The 20,166-nt window shown below is 35.7% G+C and overlaps 1 protein-coding gene across 10 annotated transcripts in view; it reads left to right on the top strand.

Annotated features, from left to right (window-relative positions):
• The window catches only part of QKI (QKI, KH domain containing RNA binding), a 156,920-nt gene that overhangs the window by 18,043 nt on the left and 118,711 nt on the right, over nucleotides 1-20,166 (top strand). For all 10 annotated transcript variants that reach the window (XR_013956544.1, XR_013956545.1, XM_080614866.1 and 7 more), the window contains exon 2: nucleotides 19,956-20,098. Coding sequence is in view for 8 of the 10 variants with exons in the window: in XM_080614866.1 (XP_080470992.1) it covers nucleotides 19,956-20,098 (143 nt within the window). In the remaining 2 variants the exon portion in view is untranslated. The remainder of the gene's footprint in view (nucleotides 1-19,955; nucleotides 20,099-20,166) is intronic.

Raw genomic sequence — 20,166 nt, 5'->3', positions numbered from 1 at the left:
TGTATTATTTTAGTCAAGTAAAGCTTCCAAGAGTCAGTATCAGTTATTGCCAGAAGGCGTAAAGGTTATTAAGTAGCTGTGTGTGAAAATATTTGAGCCCCATTCTGGCAGTCTACCACATACTCTCTCTGTATGTAGCTGATGAATAGCTTATCCATCTTCCTTTGCTTAAAGTACAGATTTGTAGCAAAATAAAATGAATCATTGACAAATTCTTAGATGTGTTTCACCATTTTGGATTGTTTATATTTTTTTAAAGAAAATGTAGAATAAAATTCCTATGGAATATATTTTCTACATAAATTTCCATACTACTTTCTGGTCACAGGAAAAGCATGGCCTAAGTTGAGAAATTTGCAGTTGCATTTATAATCTTGTTTTATGTTAGTTTTCTGAGACTGCAGTAGATTCAGATGAACAGATTAACTGGTCTTCCACGCTTTGTTGTAAGACGGACCAACTTTTCCTTATAAGTCTTGTTTTATTGCGTGTAGACATGTTTGGATGTATACAGGCACCCTGAGTTGGCTGGTATATCTTTTGCTCCTATTCAGATGCCTTTTGTTGCCTTCTGACTGTAAGCATTCAGAGGTGCCCAGTCAGTTAGGAAAGAGCAAGTATCAGGCCCCGAGTAGTGTTGAAACTGGAATGTGTATGCGGAGTTAACAGCAAAAGATATTATGTCCAACCTGTTTACTGGCAAAAAACTGTACAGGCCTGTTTTTGCTGTGGTTCTTTTAATTATTATTACTTTTATTAGTGGAAAACCTTGGAAAGAAGTTATGCAAGATAGTTTAGAACTAATTTAGTAGAAGATTCCTGTTGAGGAAGGTGTCCTTGTTACTTCCTTTCTGCTCATTCTGGCGTTCAGTGAATTGTTCGGTGATCTGTTTCAGCTCAGGAAAGCTGGAAAAAGCTAATCAAACAAAAAAGAACTTATGAATAGTCTTTTGCTCGATTAGTGAGTTGAATTGGCTTGCTAAAGCAGAGCTGGTGTGAGAGATTGTAAGGAGCTATGCAGCTGGGAGTGAGAAGATGGTGATGATTTAATTTCTCAGGAGCAGTGTGCTGTTAAGGTTGGTAATTCTGCTTACCCTTCAAAGGAAGGAGAAATGGTATAGCAGTCTTGGCTTTCTGGAGTATTGATCTTCTGGTGTTCCAGATTTCTGATTTCTTCTGGACTTCTGTAATCTGGGATATGCAGTTTCCTTCATTTTAGGGTAGTGAACTTTCTTGTACTGTCATAATTTTTTATCTTTTTTTACAGCTTTCTTGATATCTGTAATTGTTTTCTGGGATGAGTAGCATGCTGCCTTTTTAGCTATGCGATTATTTGCTTTTGTACATGAGAGCAGGAGTAATTTCATACAGTTCACTGTGATATTCTTCGGATTTTCCATTTGGTCAGGATTAACCTTATTTCCACTGTTCTATCTTCTGTTGATTAAATGTAGACTTAAGCTTCTGTGTTGCCATTCATCTTTCCTAAATTTCAGATTAAAAACAAACAAACATAAAACCTGAAAAACCCCAAAAGAATGTAATAGCCTTTTTAAAATCAGTTGTGACTGATGTTACAAATAATGGTAAGACATAACAAAACTTCTGGTAGTAACATTGTACTCTCAGTACAATTTATGATTAATGCTCTGCTTTCTTCTAACACTGGTGTAGATCAATTTTCAGGTTAAGTTTTTTCCTACTCACATTTTTTTTTTTTTTTTTTTTTTTTTTTGTATTGCACGTATCAGCACAGAGCAAATGCCCATCATGAAAAGAGGAGAGGATATTCTAACTTCTTGTTACTGTTTCTGAGTGTGTGGGGTGCACTTAAAAGCTTGTATGGTCTATTTCTAATGGCAGTGATTACACTGACGTTTATCCTCTGTAGGTGCATAAAGTCATGATTGTGGTTTGGTGGTGTTGTCTGTATTATATCAGAATGGGTTTCCTTTTTCTGCCTTTTCATCCACTGTGGTGTTCTCCTTTTGTTTCAACGAGGGAAATTGTCTTAGTTTACTTTCTTTTTCATCCTCTCTCATCTTTTTTCTCTTTTGCTTAAACTGTTTTTTTCTTTTAGGTTTCTCCTTGTAACCGGATATATTACGCTGACTACTTTCACTTAATTTTTCTACTTCCCCATACTGATACCTACATTGTAAGCTTTTAGAATTTTATTTTTTTTTTATTGGGATAAAGTGAGAGATTCTTTATACAGTGCCCAGTGCAAGAAGTACAGTGCCATAAAGACACTCAGTATCTTCTGAATTTCTTATTTATTTAAACTTTGATCTGTATTCTTTGCTGCTCACTTACTCTGTGATGGTAACCATTATTTTATTTTCAGCATGCTCTGTTTGTTGTATTCCATTATGTTTCTTTAGGGGCCCTGAAATTCATTAATTTTTAGATGTCCTTGTTGTGCTGCTGGGAATGGTGTGGACTTTTTTTCTGAATTGCTGCAGTTGAACTGCAGTATAATGTATGAGAAGACATAATTTTTTTTCATGCAGTTTATTTCACATGTAGCATTGGATTTAATGTTACAACTTATGTTCCACTCCTCCTAAAGAGTCTGAGTCTATTTTAGCATTTTGTAGCTTTGATAAGTATTGTTTACTGTAGTCTTACCATTCATAGTTTAGAATCAGTTTTGCGTCGATGGTTGAATTTATAAAACTTTTGGTTTGTATCTAGCAAATATTTTGGCATTTGTCATTAAGGAAGACTTTTAAACAGGGCATCTAGTCATTCCCAAGTTCAGGAATTGATCTGTGCATCTGATTGTAGGTCAAAATCTGTTAAATTGAGAATTAATGTCATCTGAGAACTTTATGAAAAATGGCAAGTCCAGTCTTCTTGTTGTTCTTAGTATTTCATTGAGATGTTTTAAAAGCATCTCCTTCTCCCCCTAAACTTTTTTTATCTGTCAGGTTCTTAACCAGATATGAAAGTGGTGTTAGGAGAAGATTATTTCAGAAAGAAAAGATTCTTTTTTTTTTTTTTTTTTATTTTAGTACTGTTTAAGTATGGGAAAGAAGTAAAACACTGAAGTGGGGACATGAATCAGTAAAATTAGTCTTGTCTTTAGGTTACTTTTCTTACAAGAATGAAAAATGAAGGGAAGGACAGAAAAATGAGTGTACTTGCCAGTTTTACTCGTCTTGGCTGCTTCTTGAAGTGGGCAAAACTCAGTTTACTGAAATCCAGAAGCAAAATAAATTTTAATAAGTTTCTTCAATGTCTATGTCATTCACAAGCTTGAAATAATTTGGCAAAGGTCCTAGTAAATATTAATAGTAGTTTGCTTAAATATACCAATCTGTTATTTTCATTGCAGAATGTGCTTCTATATTGATACTCCCAGTATTGGGAGTTCTGAAGAGGTGTCCAGATATCTAGTTTGCTTTTCCTCCTCCATCATGCAATCACCAATATCTCCATGCTTCACCTTAGTTTTGTTACTGACCTAAAGGGGAAATATTGTAGGTGACAGCAATTGTTCCCCAAAATAGTACCTTTTTAATTTGATCCTTGAGGAGTTGTAGAGTCATGGCAGCTGCTTAGTTAAATGGACTGCAGATCCCCCAATATTTGTGTCCTCATTTGAAGTGCACAGCTACAATTTGCAGTTCACTGTTAACTTTTTCTTTATTTTGAGAGGAAGCGTGACAGTTAATGCAAGTGGTGCTGCTGCCTTCCGAAGCTGAACAAATACACCAACCAAGATCTTTTCAATATTCATCACATTAATGAGGGAAGCGAATAGAATTTCCTCACATAAGCTTTTCCTGGCAAGCTGAAATGTATTCAGCATGCATCCAGGCTGTTTGAAATAGTAATTATAACTAGTCTTACTGGTTGTACTTGTAGTTCCTTGTTACACTCTATGGAGCTCTATAAACTTTACCTGGAGTGCTTGTTGGTATTACCAAGACCACTTTATGGTGTGATAGTCTGGTCCCATTTCTGTAAGAAAATCATGTTGAAATGAGTTTCTAAAGCATCTGTGATGGATAGAGGACCCCAAAAAGCTCTTTTAAGCTTTTCTGTTCTTTGGGGCTGTCTTTTTTGTTTGTTTCTGGTTTTTTGTTTGCTTGGTATCTCTTCACCTCCCGCCATCACAATGTGGTTGAAGGCAAATGTCAAATACTTTGGAGGTCTAGTGGCAGGAGTGGTTTGACTATTGACTATGCTTTTTTCTTGATAGTTCAAAGATATATTCAGAAGACAGTTGCTTCACCCTGCAGCCAGTATGTGGAAACAGGTGAGTGAAAGAGAAGAGTTAAAGAGACAGAAATTAGCAAACAATAAAAGCCTGAAAAAGCTATTTCAGATTTTGGCTGCTTTTATACTCAAAGCTTATAAAAACAAGTCTTGAATGTTAAATGGAGGAAGAAAATGAAACATTCCTACTCCCATTCGACATAGGGGGCATTAAAATTTTATTGCCCTACTGGTAATGTCATCTCAGTTATATGCCATTAGTAGTTGTGCATGGCTGTGATTTAATGAGCTATGGTTCATCCGCTCATGCATAATATAGTTCTGGTGTAGTCCACTACCACTAAATGACCTCTTGTGTTTTATGTAACTTTGCAGAATTACCCAGAACTTCTTAATGCTAATTGTGTGGTTTAGGCTGAAATATACTGAAAGTTTCAATTAAAACAGTGAAAAAGTTTTAATGAACATAAAGGAAAAAGTCTTTAGTATTTTAAAACAAAAAAGTACACTCCTTGAAAAATTTGCTCCAAGAGGTGCGAGTGCTTTCATCATTTTGCTTAGCAGTCTGCATAGATTGAAATGAGACAGATTGTATGTTTGTCTTTGAGCTCTAAAAATGTCCAGAAATGCTGTCCTGGTGAGCATGTGCTGCACCTCCATCCAATTTCTGTTATTGCACTTACTGTGGCAATAGGCAAAGTAAGGGCAAGCTTTATGCCAACCTGAGAAGGCTATGTGATTTATAGCTGTCAGTGTCTGGATTTAGGGAATGGCCTTGAGAGAAGGGACTTGCTTTCCTGTTTTGTGAGCGATTGCTTTGCTTTCTTCAGAAATTTCAGCTCTTAAGAAGGAATTTCTTAGTTTTTAAAAACAGGAAGTAGCAATGTCTGGCGGTGTAACCATCTTTCAAGGTTTGTGATCTGTTTGGAAGTATAAGGGAATGTTGAGTGGGAACTAAAACTTGCTGAAGGATGGATTACATCTTCCATAGGTAAAAAATGGGACTCGAATATGAAGAAAAGAGTTTGGGAGTAGGAGGGGGTTTGGAATGAGGAAAACAGGCAAAAGCATATATCTGCTAGAGGAAACTGCTTTCCAGAGGCTGGAGTAAACCCAGGTTTTGAGTCTTGCTGTGCCTTTGCTGTCAGGAAATATCTGACAAACCCAGAGGCAAATTATCTTGTTTCTCTTCTGCTGCTGGACGGTATCTTCCTCTGCTGACAGTTCATACTCTGTTTTATGTGGCATAGGTCTTTGAATGTAAAAATGACAGCTTAGCTGACTGGTTGTATTTAGCAAGTTTGCAGATACGAGAACAATTGTTTTGTGGTGGTGAAACTGATCTAGAAGATGCACAGAGATAAGGACTTTAAGGCATGCTTGTTTCTTCACAGGAAGTGATGTTTCTGATACTGGGGGATCTCAGGCAACACTGTCCCGACCATTTTGGTTTTGGGTTTTTTTGTGGCAGAGGAGTAAGGATTAGACCTGCTTCTGTGAAAGGTTGCTGTATCCTACCATCTTGCTACTGGATTTGAGTTTCTATCATAGGTGACTTGTAGAACAACAAAGCTTATTAAGGATAAGTAAAGAAGAAGAAAAAATGATGCTACTTTTGCATCATGAATAATAGTCACTGTTACCTGAAAACATGTCAGTTATCTTAAATACATTGCATAACACAGCTATGGTTTTGTTATGCTGTGTGTGCGTATTGTGCTGGAATTTTCTGTCTCAAATTAAACTTGTAAAACCAAAGAAAACCCACCAAAACAACCAACAAAAAAAATCTATGTAGGGAAGGTTTATTTCATTAAGAGTGTGAATGCTTATTAAACAGACTTCCGTGCCCTGAAGGGCATCATGAAGTCATGCTTCCATTTTTGGTAAAGTATGCTAAAGCACACTACAAGTGTATTCAGTTTTTATTTTAAAGCGAAGCACATGCACCGAGTGTTTTAAATACTGAAGCTTGCAATATGGATTCTAGGCTCAATTATGTTGAGTATCACAGAGGAAAAAAAAATCATATTTGAAGGTACTCTTTGATTTCTTTCTGGTACTTTAGGAGGTTGTTCAAAAAGGTTTGCTTCCTAGGAAAGTGCGGTTCCTTCAGATTTTTTTAGAAAAATACCTCTTGGTCTTGAACCAGGGAATATTAACTTAAAGATGTAATAAGGTATAGACAAAGTGTATATTTTTTCTGTGAAAAGAAGCATTGTGCTTATTCTTGAAAGTGATCTTATTGGTGTATTATCTCAAGGCAGGGCCTAAATTACCAGATAATGGTAATTAATGTTACTGATTAGTAATAACACTTGTGGATCAGAAATCTGAAGAATTTCAAATAATAATGGCAGTTTTGCTATGTATTTTGGAATCAAGGGTGTATAAGAATATTGGCATAGTTCTGAGGAGAGTTTACTTTGTGCAACTCTGGAAAGATAGTAGTAATTTATCAAGAAATGTTAACCCCTTTACATTCCTGAAGAGAGTGCAGCTGATGGCTTTTGAGGTAAGACCATGGTCTGGTTCTATTAGGTTTTAGTTGATTGCTGTTGTGATAGCCTACTTAACTATGCCACTTGGAATCTCTTGACAGAGTGCATAAGCTACCTTTGATGTACCTTGAAGAGACCTTTACGCGTGTATCTTCAAGGTAGTTTAGACTTGCACTGACCAAAATACTGTGAGGGCAGTTTTGACTGTGGCTTCGTCACCTGTCAAAGCAGATCTGCCTAATGGGACCCAGTGTTACATTCAAATAGTATTGTGTGTAAATTGGAAAAGGAGGATGGTTGGAATGTCCAGCCTAATCTTGCTTTATTAGGATTGCTTATAGAACCAATTTTATAGAAGTATTGCTAACCAAATATTTACTACTGTTTACGGAGGAGGCAGGCCATTTACAGTTTCATTATTCTTAATTAAAGCTCTGTCATGGTTGAAGGGAGTGAGTGTGGTTCTGTGTTTATCGTAATAAGAATCTGCTTGTTAGGGCAGGTAATGCTAGTTTTTGGAAAGTGACTGGTTTTTATCACGTAAAGGAGCAAAAAGGCTGTGAATGTACTACCTCTGATACTCAGTGGGATTTTGCTATAGCATAGTGGAGGTTTTTTGTAGTTCTAGAGCTTTACTTTTTTTCTTGAAGGAAATAAAACTTTGCAAGGTAGGCTAAATTATGTTTTAATATACCCAACCACAAACTAGATTGAACATTCTGTTTTCTATGTGGAATAACAACAAATAAATTAGGGCAAATAACAGCTAGTACTTTTCACTGCAGTGAAAGAAACCTAAGTAGCAATCTTATTTCTCACTTTATCAGAGGGTGATGCTTTACTGGTAGTTGATTCTCTTCATTAAAGTTTTGCTGGCTGTGCATGTTTAGAAAAAGTTGCCTTGCTGAATTTCTGCCTGCTGGTAATGTGTTGAGTCAGATGGCTGAACTAATGCATGGTACAAAAGGATGGATAACAGTAAGATTAGTATACTAATATGTCTCTTCAATATAACTTACGTTCAAGTCTGGAAAAAATGCTCAGGTTTAGTAAAAATGTCAATTACAAACAGCCTGTTTTTTTTTTTTTTTTTTTAACCTTGAAGTTAGGCCTCAGTCGTGCAGGATTTAGTTTAATTGTTGCCAGGTTTCAGTTCCCTGGAGAACCATGTTTACATAGGTATATTTATCTTTTAGAAGATTATTCAGGTGTATGTATTCGCAGTGAATTCAAGCACACAGTTTTTTTCCTCTAGGCTGATGAAAAATGAGCAGGGTTTCAAAGCTGACTGGTTATCTTAATCACTTCAATTGAAGTTGTTTAACAATTGTAATAGAGGAACTCAGTGACAGTTTTTAAGTAGTGGTGTTTTCTGTATGTATTGCTCAGCATAAATCCAGACATTTTTCTTTTATCCTTTCAACACTGTTAAAGTATTTAATGATGTTACTAAAGTTTTTTTACTTGGATTTTTCATATAAATTTCTGTCACTGATTGTGCTTGTGTAATAAGTTACAATTTGCAGTAAGATAAAACCATACTTATTAGCATATGTAGTGTTCTTAATGGATTCTTTTTAAGACAGGTGCTTGAATTAAAAACATAATTTTACTGTACATAAGTGTGGGTCATAAAACAGTTTGAAAAACAGTTTGCATACAGAGTTATAATTTTCTTGGTGTGCGATGTGTCCAATTTGTTGTAATTTTAAGGCTGTCTTGGTAAGAATGCCTCTCTCAAGCTGTCTATCATGTATGTTTTCTGAAAACAGATTTAACAATTTTTTTTTCCCCAGATAAGGTGATTCACTATGGTGGGTTCTTCCAAAATCACGTCTCAAGTTCAGAGGGTTTTTTTTTCCTTTTCCTTTCTGTTACACTTACCTGTGTCCAGTGAAAATCTGTTAAGTTTTACAGCACATATTGCCCTTGTAACTCTTAATTCTGGTGTCAGTTGTCTGTGTATTTCCTTGCCCTCCCCTAAGACAACATCTTTATGTTTACCTGTGAGTGGCTGGCTGTTTTTACGTGCTCCAAATATGACTTCATATCTTCAGTATTTTTTCTGAATGAGGATGACCAAAATTGCTTACAGCGTTTTATCACAGTTCTTCATGCAATTCTTCCATTCTTTGTTAAAAATATCATACAGACCTACATCAATTAAGATATTTGCTCTTCCACTGCTGTCACTGCTTGATCCCTCCAGGTCAGTGTGTGGTTGATAATGGATTTTGCCTTCTGTCAGTGTGAAATAGAACATGTTTCACTGAGGGATGGGGAGGGATAGACAGACATAAAAACACACCTAGTTTTACAGCATTAACAATTAGTTGTGAGATTCCTCTTCCACTAATTCATTTTTAGAGATTATTAAGTTCACCCTTTATGAGGTTTTACATCACTTTTGGTCAACCTTCTTTTAATTAGCTTTGCCTTTAGCACAGCTGTTGTCACTTTGTTTTAGCCTTTCAAGGAATCACCAATTCTTTAGTTAAATTGTTGCATGGGAAACTCAACTTAGCACTGCTCTGTGTTCTTAAGCACTCTAATACTTATTATATTAGCTTAGCAGAGTCCAACTTTGGTAAACTTGTAGCAGTTTACAGACTTATCGCAGTATAAGTATAAACTTTACAGGCTTATGCCAGTATTTTAAGTTCTTCAACATTTCTGAAATTTGGCATACTAATACAAATGGACTAATTTGTCTGGCTGGAATATTTATTCTTCAAGTAAATTTTGGAGCCTTTTGCTGCGTTGGGTACATGTTTGATTATTGTACTTCCAACTCAGAGTTTCCAGTTTTTCTTTTCAACATTCATCTTTGACCTCTTCTGTTCAGATGATTTTGCTAACACATTCCATTCTTCCATCAAGTTTTGAAATTTAAGCTTAGGTAAAGTTTTTGTTCTGTTTGTTTAAGGTCTGTGTTTATAACTTGATAGTAATTTCTTTTGAAGTCTTCTCTGTTTACTAAAGGCAAATGTAAACCAACTTTGTTGGTTCATCAACAAAGTAATGGAAAAACATCAGTTTATCACATGCAAGAATACTGACTACTGCTGTGCTGAGTATTGTATGCGTTAATTAAGCTTTGAATAAATATAAGCTAAAGATACGTTGGACATGTTCTAACACAGATGAGTAATGCTTAATTTATGGCTGTAATTTGGTCAGTTGCGGTATCAAATTTCTAAAGCTATAGTGCTGCTTATCTATTTGGTTGAGATTATCAGTAGAGATTTTGTTTGTGTGCTGCCTTTCTCGGGAAGTCTTCCAATACTTATAACTTAGTTCGAAGTTGCATAGTGTGTTTTGATGGTGTATATTATGTCAGAGCAGTGCAATAGTTAATATGTTTAATGTGATAAATGAGTAATTTTTCAGTGTATTGGTACTTGTCAACCGAAAATTTACTTTCTTACAGTCTTGTGAATAGAGTGCTCACAGAGCCAGGGTAGGGCAGTGTATAAAACAATACAATGTGATAGGGAGCAGTGTGTTCAAAAGTGGGATTGTATTACTGTTGTACATGATCAGTTAAAAAGTAAATTGGGAATGAGAGGAACTACTCAGTCCTATTCAGATGGATTATTTCTAGTTGACATGATGAAAGGTGCCAGGTCAGCCTCTCATGGAAAAGTACTTCATATATGTAGAGACATTGCTTTTTATAAGAATCAAAATAGCTTTGTGTAAATATGCTAGCAGGTTAGAATTAGAGATGTTCACTTTATAACTAAATCATTTGCTTATCATTATGTATGTTTGCTTTCTTAGGTTTCAGTGTGTCTTTTCCTGCAGAATTGGGTAAATTGTGGTTGATAACCGATAACTGTTTTTTCCCCCCTCCATATGTCACAAGTACAAAAATTTAGTGCCAAAATCTGGGGTTTTGTTTAAGTGTCTTCATCAGCATCTCCACAGCAGTATAGTCTATTTTTTTGGTAACAAACATGTAATGTTAATTCTTCATGACTAATCAGCTAATGCTGATTAATATTTTTCTTTAACCGATTGTGTTTTGTCCAGATACTTCGCTTTTTTAATGTAACAGGTGCTCACAGTGGTGTGCATTTACTGTAGAAGGCAGTTTTATGGCAAATAAAAGGCTGATACAAAGCTATGTGAAAGATTGAGAGAGGACATAGGATATACATCTTCACTTCCTAGCAATTCCTGAAATACTTTCTGATAGTTACAGCCTTCTTTGTTTCTCAGATTGCCTGTGTATGTGGAAGATAGGTGGAATTTACTTTGGCCTTAATCAGTAAAACAGGGTTCCATAACATTCCTATGTTAATGAATAGTTAATTATTTTTGAGTGATCATGGAAGTAAAATAAAAATGCTTTCACAACTTTCATACAAAAGACAAAGAATACATTAACAGAATGTTTTCTTATAATTGCTAGGATGGTTTCCAAAAGATTGAGAAAATAATCTGCCAATGCTTTATATTATTCTTTATAAATGGTAAGCGTTAAGACCATTGGAAAACAGGAAAGAATCTAACAGTACTGCTCTTTAGTTCTTTCAAGGTTGCTTTTTGTTTGGTTGTTATCTTTGGTGTGTTAAGTAGTTTTCACTATTTAATTTCCTGTCAGTTTCAAGACTAAACCAAACTGAAATTTAGGTAACTTCATCAGAATTTTAATTCTCCGCTAAACTTCAAAACTGATTATTTTGGAGGATCTCAGCCAGGAATTTGTTTCGGTTGGTTTGTTTTGGTTTAAAGGTTGTAAAATAGCATTTAGCCTTTTAGGCACTCTTTGCACATACTGATGGGATAGTATAGGGTGTAGGCTTTCTTTGCTGATACGGGGGGGTTCTGGTGTGAATTAGGCTATTGTTTTCCGAAGTGCTCAGTATACTTTTTCAGAGGTGTCCTTGTAGCCTTAACTGGAGAGCTCCTGACTACATCACTTCATAGTTGTTCAACGTAAATACAATTTATTTCGTATGCTGAAGATACATGTATAAATTGGACAGCGGTTGATTCTGTTATGAATGGATGGATTTAAACATAGGGAGTGTGGAACAGTATCTGGGAAGGGAAGATCCATTGCAGACCAGTCAGTCTGCGTTGCTCACAAAGAGCAATTTCAAAACCAGACAGTGAACTGAGGTGAACACATTTTGTTTAAGAAATACACAACTGAGCAATTAAACCTGTGGGATTTTTGTCTGTTAGACCTGATACTGTTAAGCTGATGTTTTTAAAATAGCAGCAGGTAATGTTGTTTAAATCTCTTAGAATGAATGGCTCCTTTCTTTCATCCTTCTGATCATGATTAGTAGTTTGCACAGAATTGTATTATTGCTGATTCTGCTGTGTCAAAGATATCAAAGTTGTTTTATTATGGTTAGGTGCCAAATATTTGATTCATGCTACTGGGTATGGAAAAAATAACCTCGAATACATTTAGCAGCCTAATGTTTGAGTAACTCTGCTACTTGTAGGTAAGTATTTGGGGGCAAATTGCTGTTAAAGGGATCTAAAGTAGAAGATTTTTGAGGGTGCAATAATTAAAACTGATCTGAATGTGAACCACTAAGTCTGCCTCAGTGTTCACACTGTGCTGATGGACTTTACTAGTGGAAAATATTTTGAAGAGTGTGATACTGTTAATTTAACCCATGTTGTAAGGAAAATTTGTAGCACGCAGAAGAGTATATGTTCACTTAACTTTAACTGAGTTAATTGTGTGATTTTGGTGTAGTGCTAAGACTTAACATTGGGATGAAGGTTGCTTTGAAAACACTTGGTTTTCCTTGACTCTTTAGTTGTACTGTTTTCTGTCTATTGGCTAATTACTCAAGAAGCTTTACAGAGATAATAATTTGGGTGTGGATGGATAGTGTATGTCAGTTGCTAGATGATGTTAGTTGCAGATGCCAAGTAGACTGCTGAAAGGATTGTTCGGCTGTCCTTTTAGGAGCTTTTAAACTGATTTTTATGTTAAAGATATTCAGGTGTTTTTGGAGGTTAGTACTGGGAAATGAGGAGACACAGGACTTCCTCTCAAATATACAGCTTTTTGAGTTATTGAGAAAATGAAGAGACTGTATTGCATGACTGTGTTAAATTTGCCGGTTAGTTATGTCAGAGTTCAACATCATGCTCTGAACCAAAACTGCTGATGTATGGAAACTTGTGTGAAGTGGAATGTCTGTTTCATCAGCTTTAATGCTTGATCATGTTTGTCTAAATTTTGTTTACTCTGTATTCGTTTCTGAAGGAAAGATAACAGGAATCTTGTTTGCCTGCTGCTCAGGCGTCTCACTGATCAATAGCGAAGGGTGGGTAGGGTAAGTGCTTGCTAACATTTTAGCCTGTATGCTGATGATGCATGCAGGGTACAGGTCCATGTGGCAGAACTTTAAAAATGACTTTTTTGTTAGCATTGCTATTTCTGCTGCATCAGCAATAGTAACAAACAGCACTAGTGTTAACAGCAAAGACTGTTAAAATTGTGATGAATAAAACCAACTACTTCTTTGCCAAGTAAGCATACTAAAGCTGCTAGATTAGAAAACATGAGTTGCAGTGTTCCACCAATAATAAAGTACTTAAAAGCTTCCTGTTGACATTTATACAAAGAGAACAGATGAGTGTGCTCTGTTTGGTTTTGAAGTCAGCTTGATGCGAACTTTGCAACTGCCCACAACAGGAGGAGTTTTGTAGGCTCTTCTTGAAGAAAGAAGTGACTGAATTTTGATACCGAGAGTGCTGGCAAATTGCTTGAGGTGCTACCTACTTATCATGGGACTGACAGTTTAATCATCAAAAGCATATTGCTAGATAGGTCTCAGAGGAGTAAAGGGGAAGAAACTAGTTTTCTCAAGGCATTGGAAAATGGGGACTGTTCTGTGGCTTGTACACCATATTCTCAGTGGTAGTGTAGGAATTTTAATTTCTTCTGAAAATGCTGATCAGTTTAGTGAACAAATGGAGTAGTGTCATGTTGTTTTGGTTCTTGTTTCAGTTTTTTACAGTAAAGGTTGTGTTCAAATTTGGTTTTTTTTTTTGGGCAGGATGTGAACATCAGCACACATCTTGTTTGAAGCCAAGCTCCGTATTAGCGTTCAGAATTCTTTCACAGAGGTTGTTATCCGCTTGTCTTTAGACATTTTTGGTTAAGAACAGCATATAAGAGTTACATACTTTTTTGCTTTTTTCTCTACATCCTTAGTTATATTTTTCAGGTGCTTCATTTACAGTATTATTGGATGCTGTTTGACTAAAACAGTGAAATTGTCTAATTCATGGGTAATGTTTTAATAGAACATGGAATGGCTTGTCTTTCTGAATAAGAGTGGTGAGGCACTGGAATGGGTTGCCCAGAGAAGTTGTGAATGCTCCATCCCTGGCAGTGTTCAAGGCCAGGTTGGACAGTCTTGGGTGACATGGTTTAGTGTGAGGTGTCCCTGCCAATGGGAGGGGGGTTGGAACTAGATGATCTTAAGGTCCTTTCCAACCCTAACTATTCTATGATTCTTTGATTCTATTCTATAAATCCTAGGTCCATGTTTAGTGGATTTGGACCCTCCAAAGTGTTAATTGTATGTCTGTATGTTAGAATGATTGTAACCTTCATTTACTAGTTTCTGGACCTATCTGATTGCAAAAGAATTGGAAAAAAATGCATTCAGTTGCTTAGAAGTACCTTTTGATTTCCCGAATTGATGACAGCAGCAGCTGTGTGCAGCAAAAATACTTCATAAAAACTATTTTATTAACTGTTGTGCATATTTTTGTTGCATTTCACTGGAAAACCTGCACCTCAAAACCAAACATTCTTCCCTCTCCCCCGCAGACTACACTAGATCAGTGCATACTAATGTCATGTATTTGAGCAGTCTTACTAGTCATCTGTGTTAGATAGTTACCAGAATTTTTACTTTTACAAAACATTACTGTGGAAATAGTGAAGGCATTATTTACACTTGATTTTAGTGCTGTAGTCTGTAAGAAACAGATTTATTGTTATTATTAACTTTGTCAAAACATGTAAAATTATGGTGTAGATAAAAAGTTTGGTGTTACTGATATTTTAGGCATAACTTGATTTCTGTGAGAAAATAGAAAACTGAAACTGAATGTTCAATGCATCCCTGAGATCCAAATACCGTGTAGATTTTAACTGTATAAGCATAACTGTTTTTCTTGCCATACTTCTTAACTTTTTAATAATAATAATAATAAAAAAAACAACGTAAATTGCTCAAAACCTTTTATTTTCATGGAAACTGCCTTGTTTCCACTAACAGTGGAACTGAAAGTATGGTGCTCTGCTTCCTTAAGGATGCTGTCTGGTGTTTCAAGATGCTTAGTGTCTGGATTCATTTTGAATTTCCTTGCCAATTGCAGCTATGGTTTTGGTTTGCTCCACCCCCATTTGTTGTGTATTGTAAAAATTAAGAATAATAGATAAGAGGCTCTTCGTGACAGATAAATGCTTGTTTAGTTTCTTTAAAGAATTCTGTGCATATTGATGGCTTAATGTTGTGTTAGACTTGGGAAAGGAACATGGGCTGAGAGCGGCATCAGTTCATCTCTGTTTAAACACCTGTAGCTAAACCGGAGCAAATAGCATCAAAAAATTTGTTTCAGTTCTTCAAATTCTTAGTTCTAGTGGGGAATCCATTGGTTTAAAACCAGTGTCTAAGTCAGCTCTTCCTTCAAAAGTTAAAGATTCATAATTTAGAAGAAGCCTTCATGCTGAGAAATTCTAGAGCTGTGGGCACTGAAGTGGTCTGCAGCTCTGAGAATGATGGAGGAATTTGAACCTTTTCAGTGATTTCCTACTTGGAATATGCATGCTGAGTGGTTTATGTAAACCCATTTTATGTTGCAGGCCAACAGTCTTTCAGCATACATGCAACCTTACTTCTTCTAAGGGAATGATAATTGACAGCGGAAAAGAAGTAACTTTTTAATGTATTTTAATGTGATGACAAAACATTCATCTGAACACAGTTGTTCGTGTGCTCAAGAGGGAAGAATACTTTTATCATTAAGTATCATGAAAAGATCAAAAAAGTACATCCCTGTAGGCAAACAGTATAAACAGTGTGTCCTGCTTCTGATCATGTCTTGAGTGTTGGGGAGATTGAAAAATACTAGCTGCAGATGAAGGAAGCAAAAGATTACATTACTTGCATAGTTTTCAGGGACAGAGGAAGAAAAATGCTGTCCTGGACCAGAATGCATTTCATTGCCACCATAGATGACAGTGTCATGCTGTATTAATGTGGAACAAGACAACTATATTGAAATCAGTTTGTCTTTTTTTTGAGTCTGTTCCTAGACAGCACTGCTGTGAGCAAGACAAGTTTGTCATTTACTGCTAAACTTATAACATATAGACCAGAGTATTGTTAAAAGTGAATAATGTGGATCTTGAAATTCTTCATATGAGTTGCTGCTTCTGCCTACAGTAAAGATGGGTACTTGGATCTTTTCAAAGGGAACCTATTACTGAGTTTGCAGAACCTATTACTGCATTTGCAGTGCTCACAGGTTTCAGAGGTATGGTGAAGTTGCTGTATGCTTTTTAGTTATATCTGCTAAGATAATTAAGTATTTCTCCTTACTAACTCTCTTCTAAATCCCCATGTGTTATACCGCGTAATTACCACTGCAATGTTAAGATAGAAGTAAAGTAGAATTGTACTTAGGTGTTCACTTTCGAAATAAAGCTTTCCTTATTTTTAGATCAGTTGGCTTCCTGTGAGATACCATGGTGGAAGAATTTGTAAAGGATTGTAAATGTGGAGGAGCTAGAGTCTTGCAAATGAACTCAGGAAGTGTGATTTCATGAAAGACATGCCAAAGAAGCTTTTGGGAAGGGAAAATGAGACATCTGTTAAGTAGTGTGTAAAAAATTATGTAAAATAAATGTAAATAAAAGTCTGGTTTACTTTTGTTCTCTTATTTTTAATATTTTGATTTAATGGTAAAAAAAAATAAAAAGGTGCACTTTGAGATGTGAACTTCCCACTTCAATACTAATTCTGGCCTCAGCTTTTAAAGTATTTTTAAGTATTTCAGAACGTAATAAAAGGGATACTTGCTAGAGATGAAAGGAGATTAGAGTTTTTAGTTTTTGTAATATGCTGCTGGTGAGGCTTTCTGGAGTCTTCCTGCACTTCTGATAAGCTCTTGAGGGAGGTGCTGGAAATGCAGTAGCAGATAGTTATGTAGATACCTGTAGTTGCTTAAAGTGAGTGGCAAAGTTGCAAGATACTCAAGAGACTACAAGCTTGCATTTGGCTTAATGGGGACGGTAAAATGTGATCAAAATTCAATACTTCTGTATGCAGTTTTGTTGAGAACACAAGAGGTGTGATAAAGCAAGAGGCAGGTGTCTAAGAAAACTATTGTTAGTCATAGGAGAAAAGAGTAATCTTGAAGATATGTTAAAAGATTCATCAGAATCTGGAAAAAACCCAGGATGCATATTAAGTAGCTTCAAAAGTTGTATATTTTGAAGAGTGTTTGTGACTGGCTGGGCTAACAGATTGGAAAGAAAGATGGCTTGTTTTCTATCTGTAGTTTGAAGTGAAAGAATGGGTGAACTGGACATGTGATCGATCGGTACTGCTGAATAGAAGATAAGTGAAAGGAGAGGCTTGTAATATAGTAGGGGAGTTTGGAGACCTCATGGACAGTTAAAGAAAAACTGGGAATACATGCTTGTTATATCACCTGTTGCATCTGAATGTTTCTCCTGAGTTCTTGGGTAAGAAACCTAAGATAAGAGAGAAGTTAAACTGCCAAGAAGCAGAAGAAACAGTAGCACTTGAGGAGCTGATGGTAACACTGAGTTGATGTAGCTGGCTGATGCTGTCCTGATGTTTGTCTGTCAGTGTTACCAATGGCTTGAATGTAGGGAGAGAAGATAAAATCCTACATATGCATTGAAAACTAAATTCCATGTGTCTGGTCCTGTAGTGGAGTAGAAAATCCTAAGTTGGCAGGTGTCTTCATTCTACATAACATTTGAGGCATGATAGGTGGCTTAGGTTTCACACAAGCTGTAATTCAGTGGTAGTCCTCAAGTCAGCTTATCATGCTCATCCATGTGTGTTCTGAATGTTCGGTTCTACGCTGTCATGAATGTGATGTATGAGTATTTGAAGGGAAAGATAAAAATGAGTATTCTTTTTCTCCTGTGAAAACTAGGGTATCTAATGTTAGTGATTATATCCTACATGAAAGATACTATTTAAAATGAAATTTTTGGTGCAGCTACTCTGTAGCTGCCAAATGCAAATAAAAATGACCATGTTGCTCCTTATGCTTCAGTTCTTCAGCAGACTGCCTTAGCTTGTTTCAGTGTAGCATAAGTTAATGGAAAATCTGAAGAGAATGAAAAGGAAACAAAGTGTGCCAAAAGATAATATTTGTTCAAAGAGATGTGCTAAAAAAATTCTTTATATACTGAAGCCAGTATAAATACTGCTTATAGTTCTGAGGATTTTGTGCCTGTTGCCAAAATTGTCAGTGTAGAAGCAGCTGTGGATTTTTTCCTTGTGCTATGATTATGTGATGATGAGATTTGTGTTCTCTATTCAAAACGGGTGTTAGCCACCAGATTATTATATAGTGTACATGATTATGTCAGTTTCCAGTGGAGAAACAACTTGTTCTTGAGTATGCAGAGTAAGTTTGTTAGAACTAATTCAGACTAACTCAGTTGAAAATTAGGTCTGCTGCATTTCAGACATTTGTCATTTCTGATGCTTTCTCTCTTCCCCTAGCTTTTAGAGTGGTGAAATCTCAGCTCAAATGATTTTCCAGAAAAGAAATCGGTTATGAAACATAGGTTATTTTAATCTGTTGTTTGTTGCTACAGTTTCATGTGACTTCTTGTCTCTGTGGCTTCCTGTGGTCAGATGAAAATATAAAATTTATGTTTCAGTTTCACTTCAGTGCTGAAAATTTTGAAAGCAGTTGTAGCAATTCTGAAGTAAAAACTGGACTTACTGATAAGTGTTTTTGCTTTCAGCCCACAGTATTGTAAGATTTAATGCTTTGGGAACAATGTTGTTTAAATGTTACTTTTCACTTTGCAGCTTGGTTAATTCCTTTGTTTTAAGTATTTCTTTGTGATACTGGAATAAACTTATTAAATTTCATACAAGTAGGGATTCCATGAATTATGAAATTTAAAAGATTTTTTTTTTTTATTCTTAGAACACCAATTTAAATACCAGTTTGACAGTTCTAGAAATGAAGTATAGACTAAAATAAGAGTCAGTTCTCAGTTTGTTGCAGTTTAGTGAAAGAAACCTGGATTTGAATCAAATTATCCATTTTGAACTTCTTTGTTTATAGCTACTTAGCTACATCTTGCAAGTTAAATGGGTGTGGGTAATACAGGTGCCATTGGTAGAAACAGTACTTACGCACCTATTTGTGATATTTCCTGCTGCTGTCAGGGAGTTTTTCATTCCTTTAGAACGAAGTAGAAGGATTTTTGGATGTGTATAGAGGTTGCCTAGGTCTCTGACACCATACTTGTCTTCATTTTTTCATTATCTCTGGGGAGGTAGTCAGTAGAACAAAATTTACTTCTTTTTTTTTTTTTTTTTTTCTTTTTTGTCACAGTGTGTACTCAATAACTGCACCCTTGAGTTGTCAGGTTTCTCACTGCTAAACGATGCACCATTTCCAAATGCTATAGTTAATCACATAACTAGCAGATAGTTTAAATGCTTTTTGTATTTTTTTGTTAGGCACAGATTTTTAGTTTGTTTGGGGTTTTTTTGCTTTCTAGATGCTTTGTTATGAAAAATGCATAAAAACTGTTTTTTGCATCTTTTAAATGATGTGAACAATCTTGTAAGAGTTCTAAGGAGCTGCATGTAATTTTTACCTAAACACCTGAATTTCATAAACAGTATGAGTAGGCAGCAAATTTACAGAAATTAAGGTGTTTGTGGTGCAGTTAAAAACCCAAAATGTCACATCTCCTTTTCCCCAAAAAAACCTCCAAGCCCCAAAACAAAAAGACAAACAAAAAGCCCCGAAATCACAAAAAAACCCTAAACAAAACCAGAGTAGATTTTTTTTTTTCTTTCAAGCTACCATGATGCTTATGTTGAGAGGAAGAAAGTGGCATTAAGATTGGGGAAAGATTAGAGGAAGACTGTCATGCTAAATTTTAATCTGTTACTGTATTTAATACATAATATACGTTTTTTTCCCCCACAGAAATTAGCAGAGTACGGAAAGACATGTATAACGACACATTAAATGGTAGTACGGAGAAGAGAAGTGCAGAATTACCTGATGCTGTGGGACCTATTGTACAGTTACAAGAGAAACTATATGTGCCTGTAAAAGAATATCCAGATGTAAGTATATCTTTTTAGTCCCTAAATTATTTTTTGATCCTTGTGGTCATCTTTAAATGTAAGTTTCA

The sequence above is a fragment of the Psittacula echo genome, assembly GCF_963264785.1.
Source record: "Psittacula echo genome assembly, chromosome: 4".
Lineage (NCBI taxonomy): Eukaryota > Metazoa > Chordata > Aves > Psittaciformes > Psittacidae > Psittacula > Psittacula echo.
Note: the sequence above shows the minus strand (reverse complement) of the source record. Positions and strands in the feature narration are given on the sequence as shown.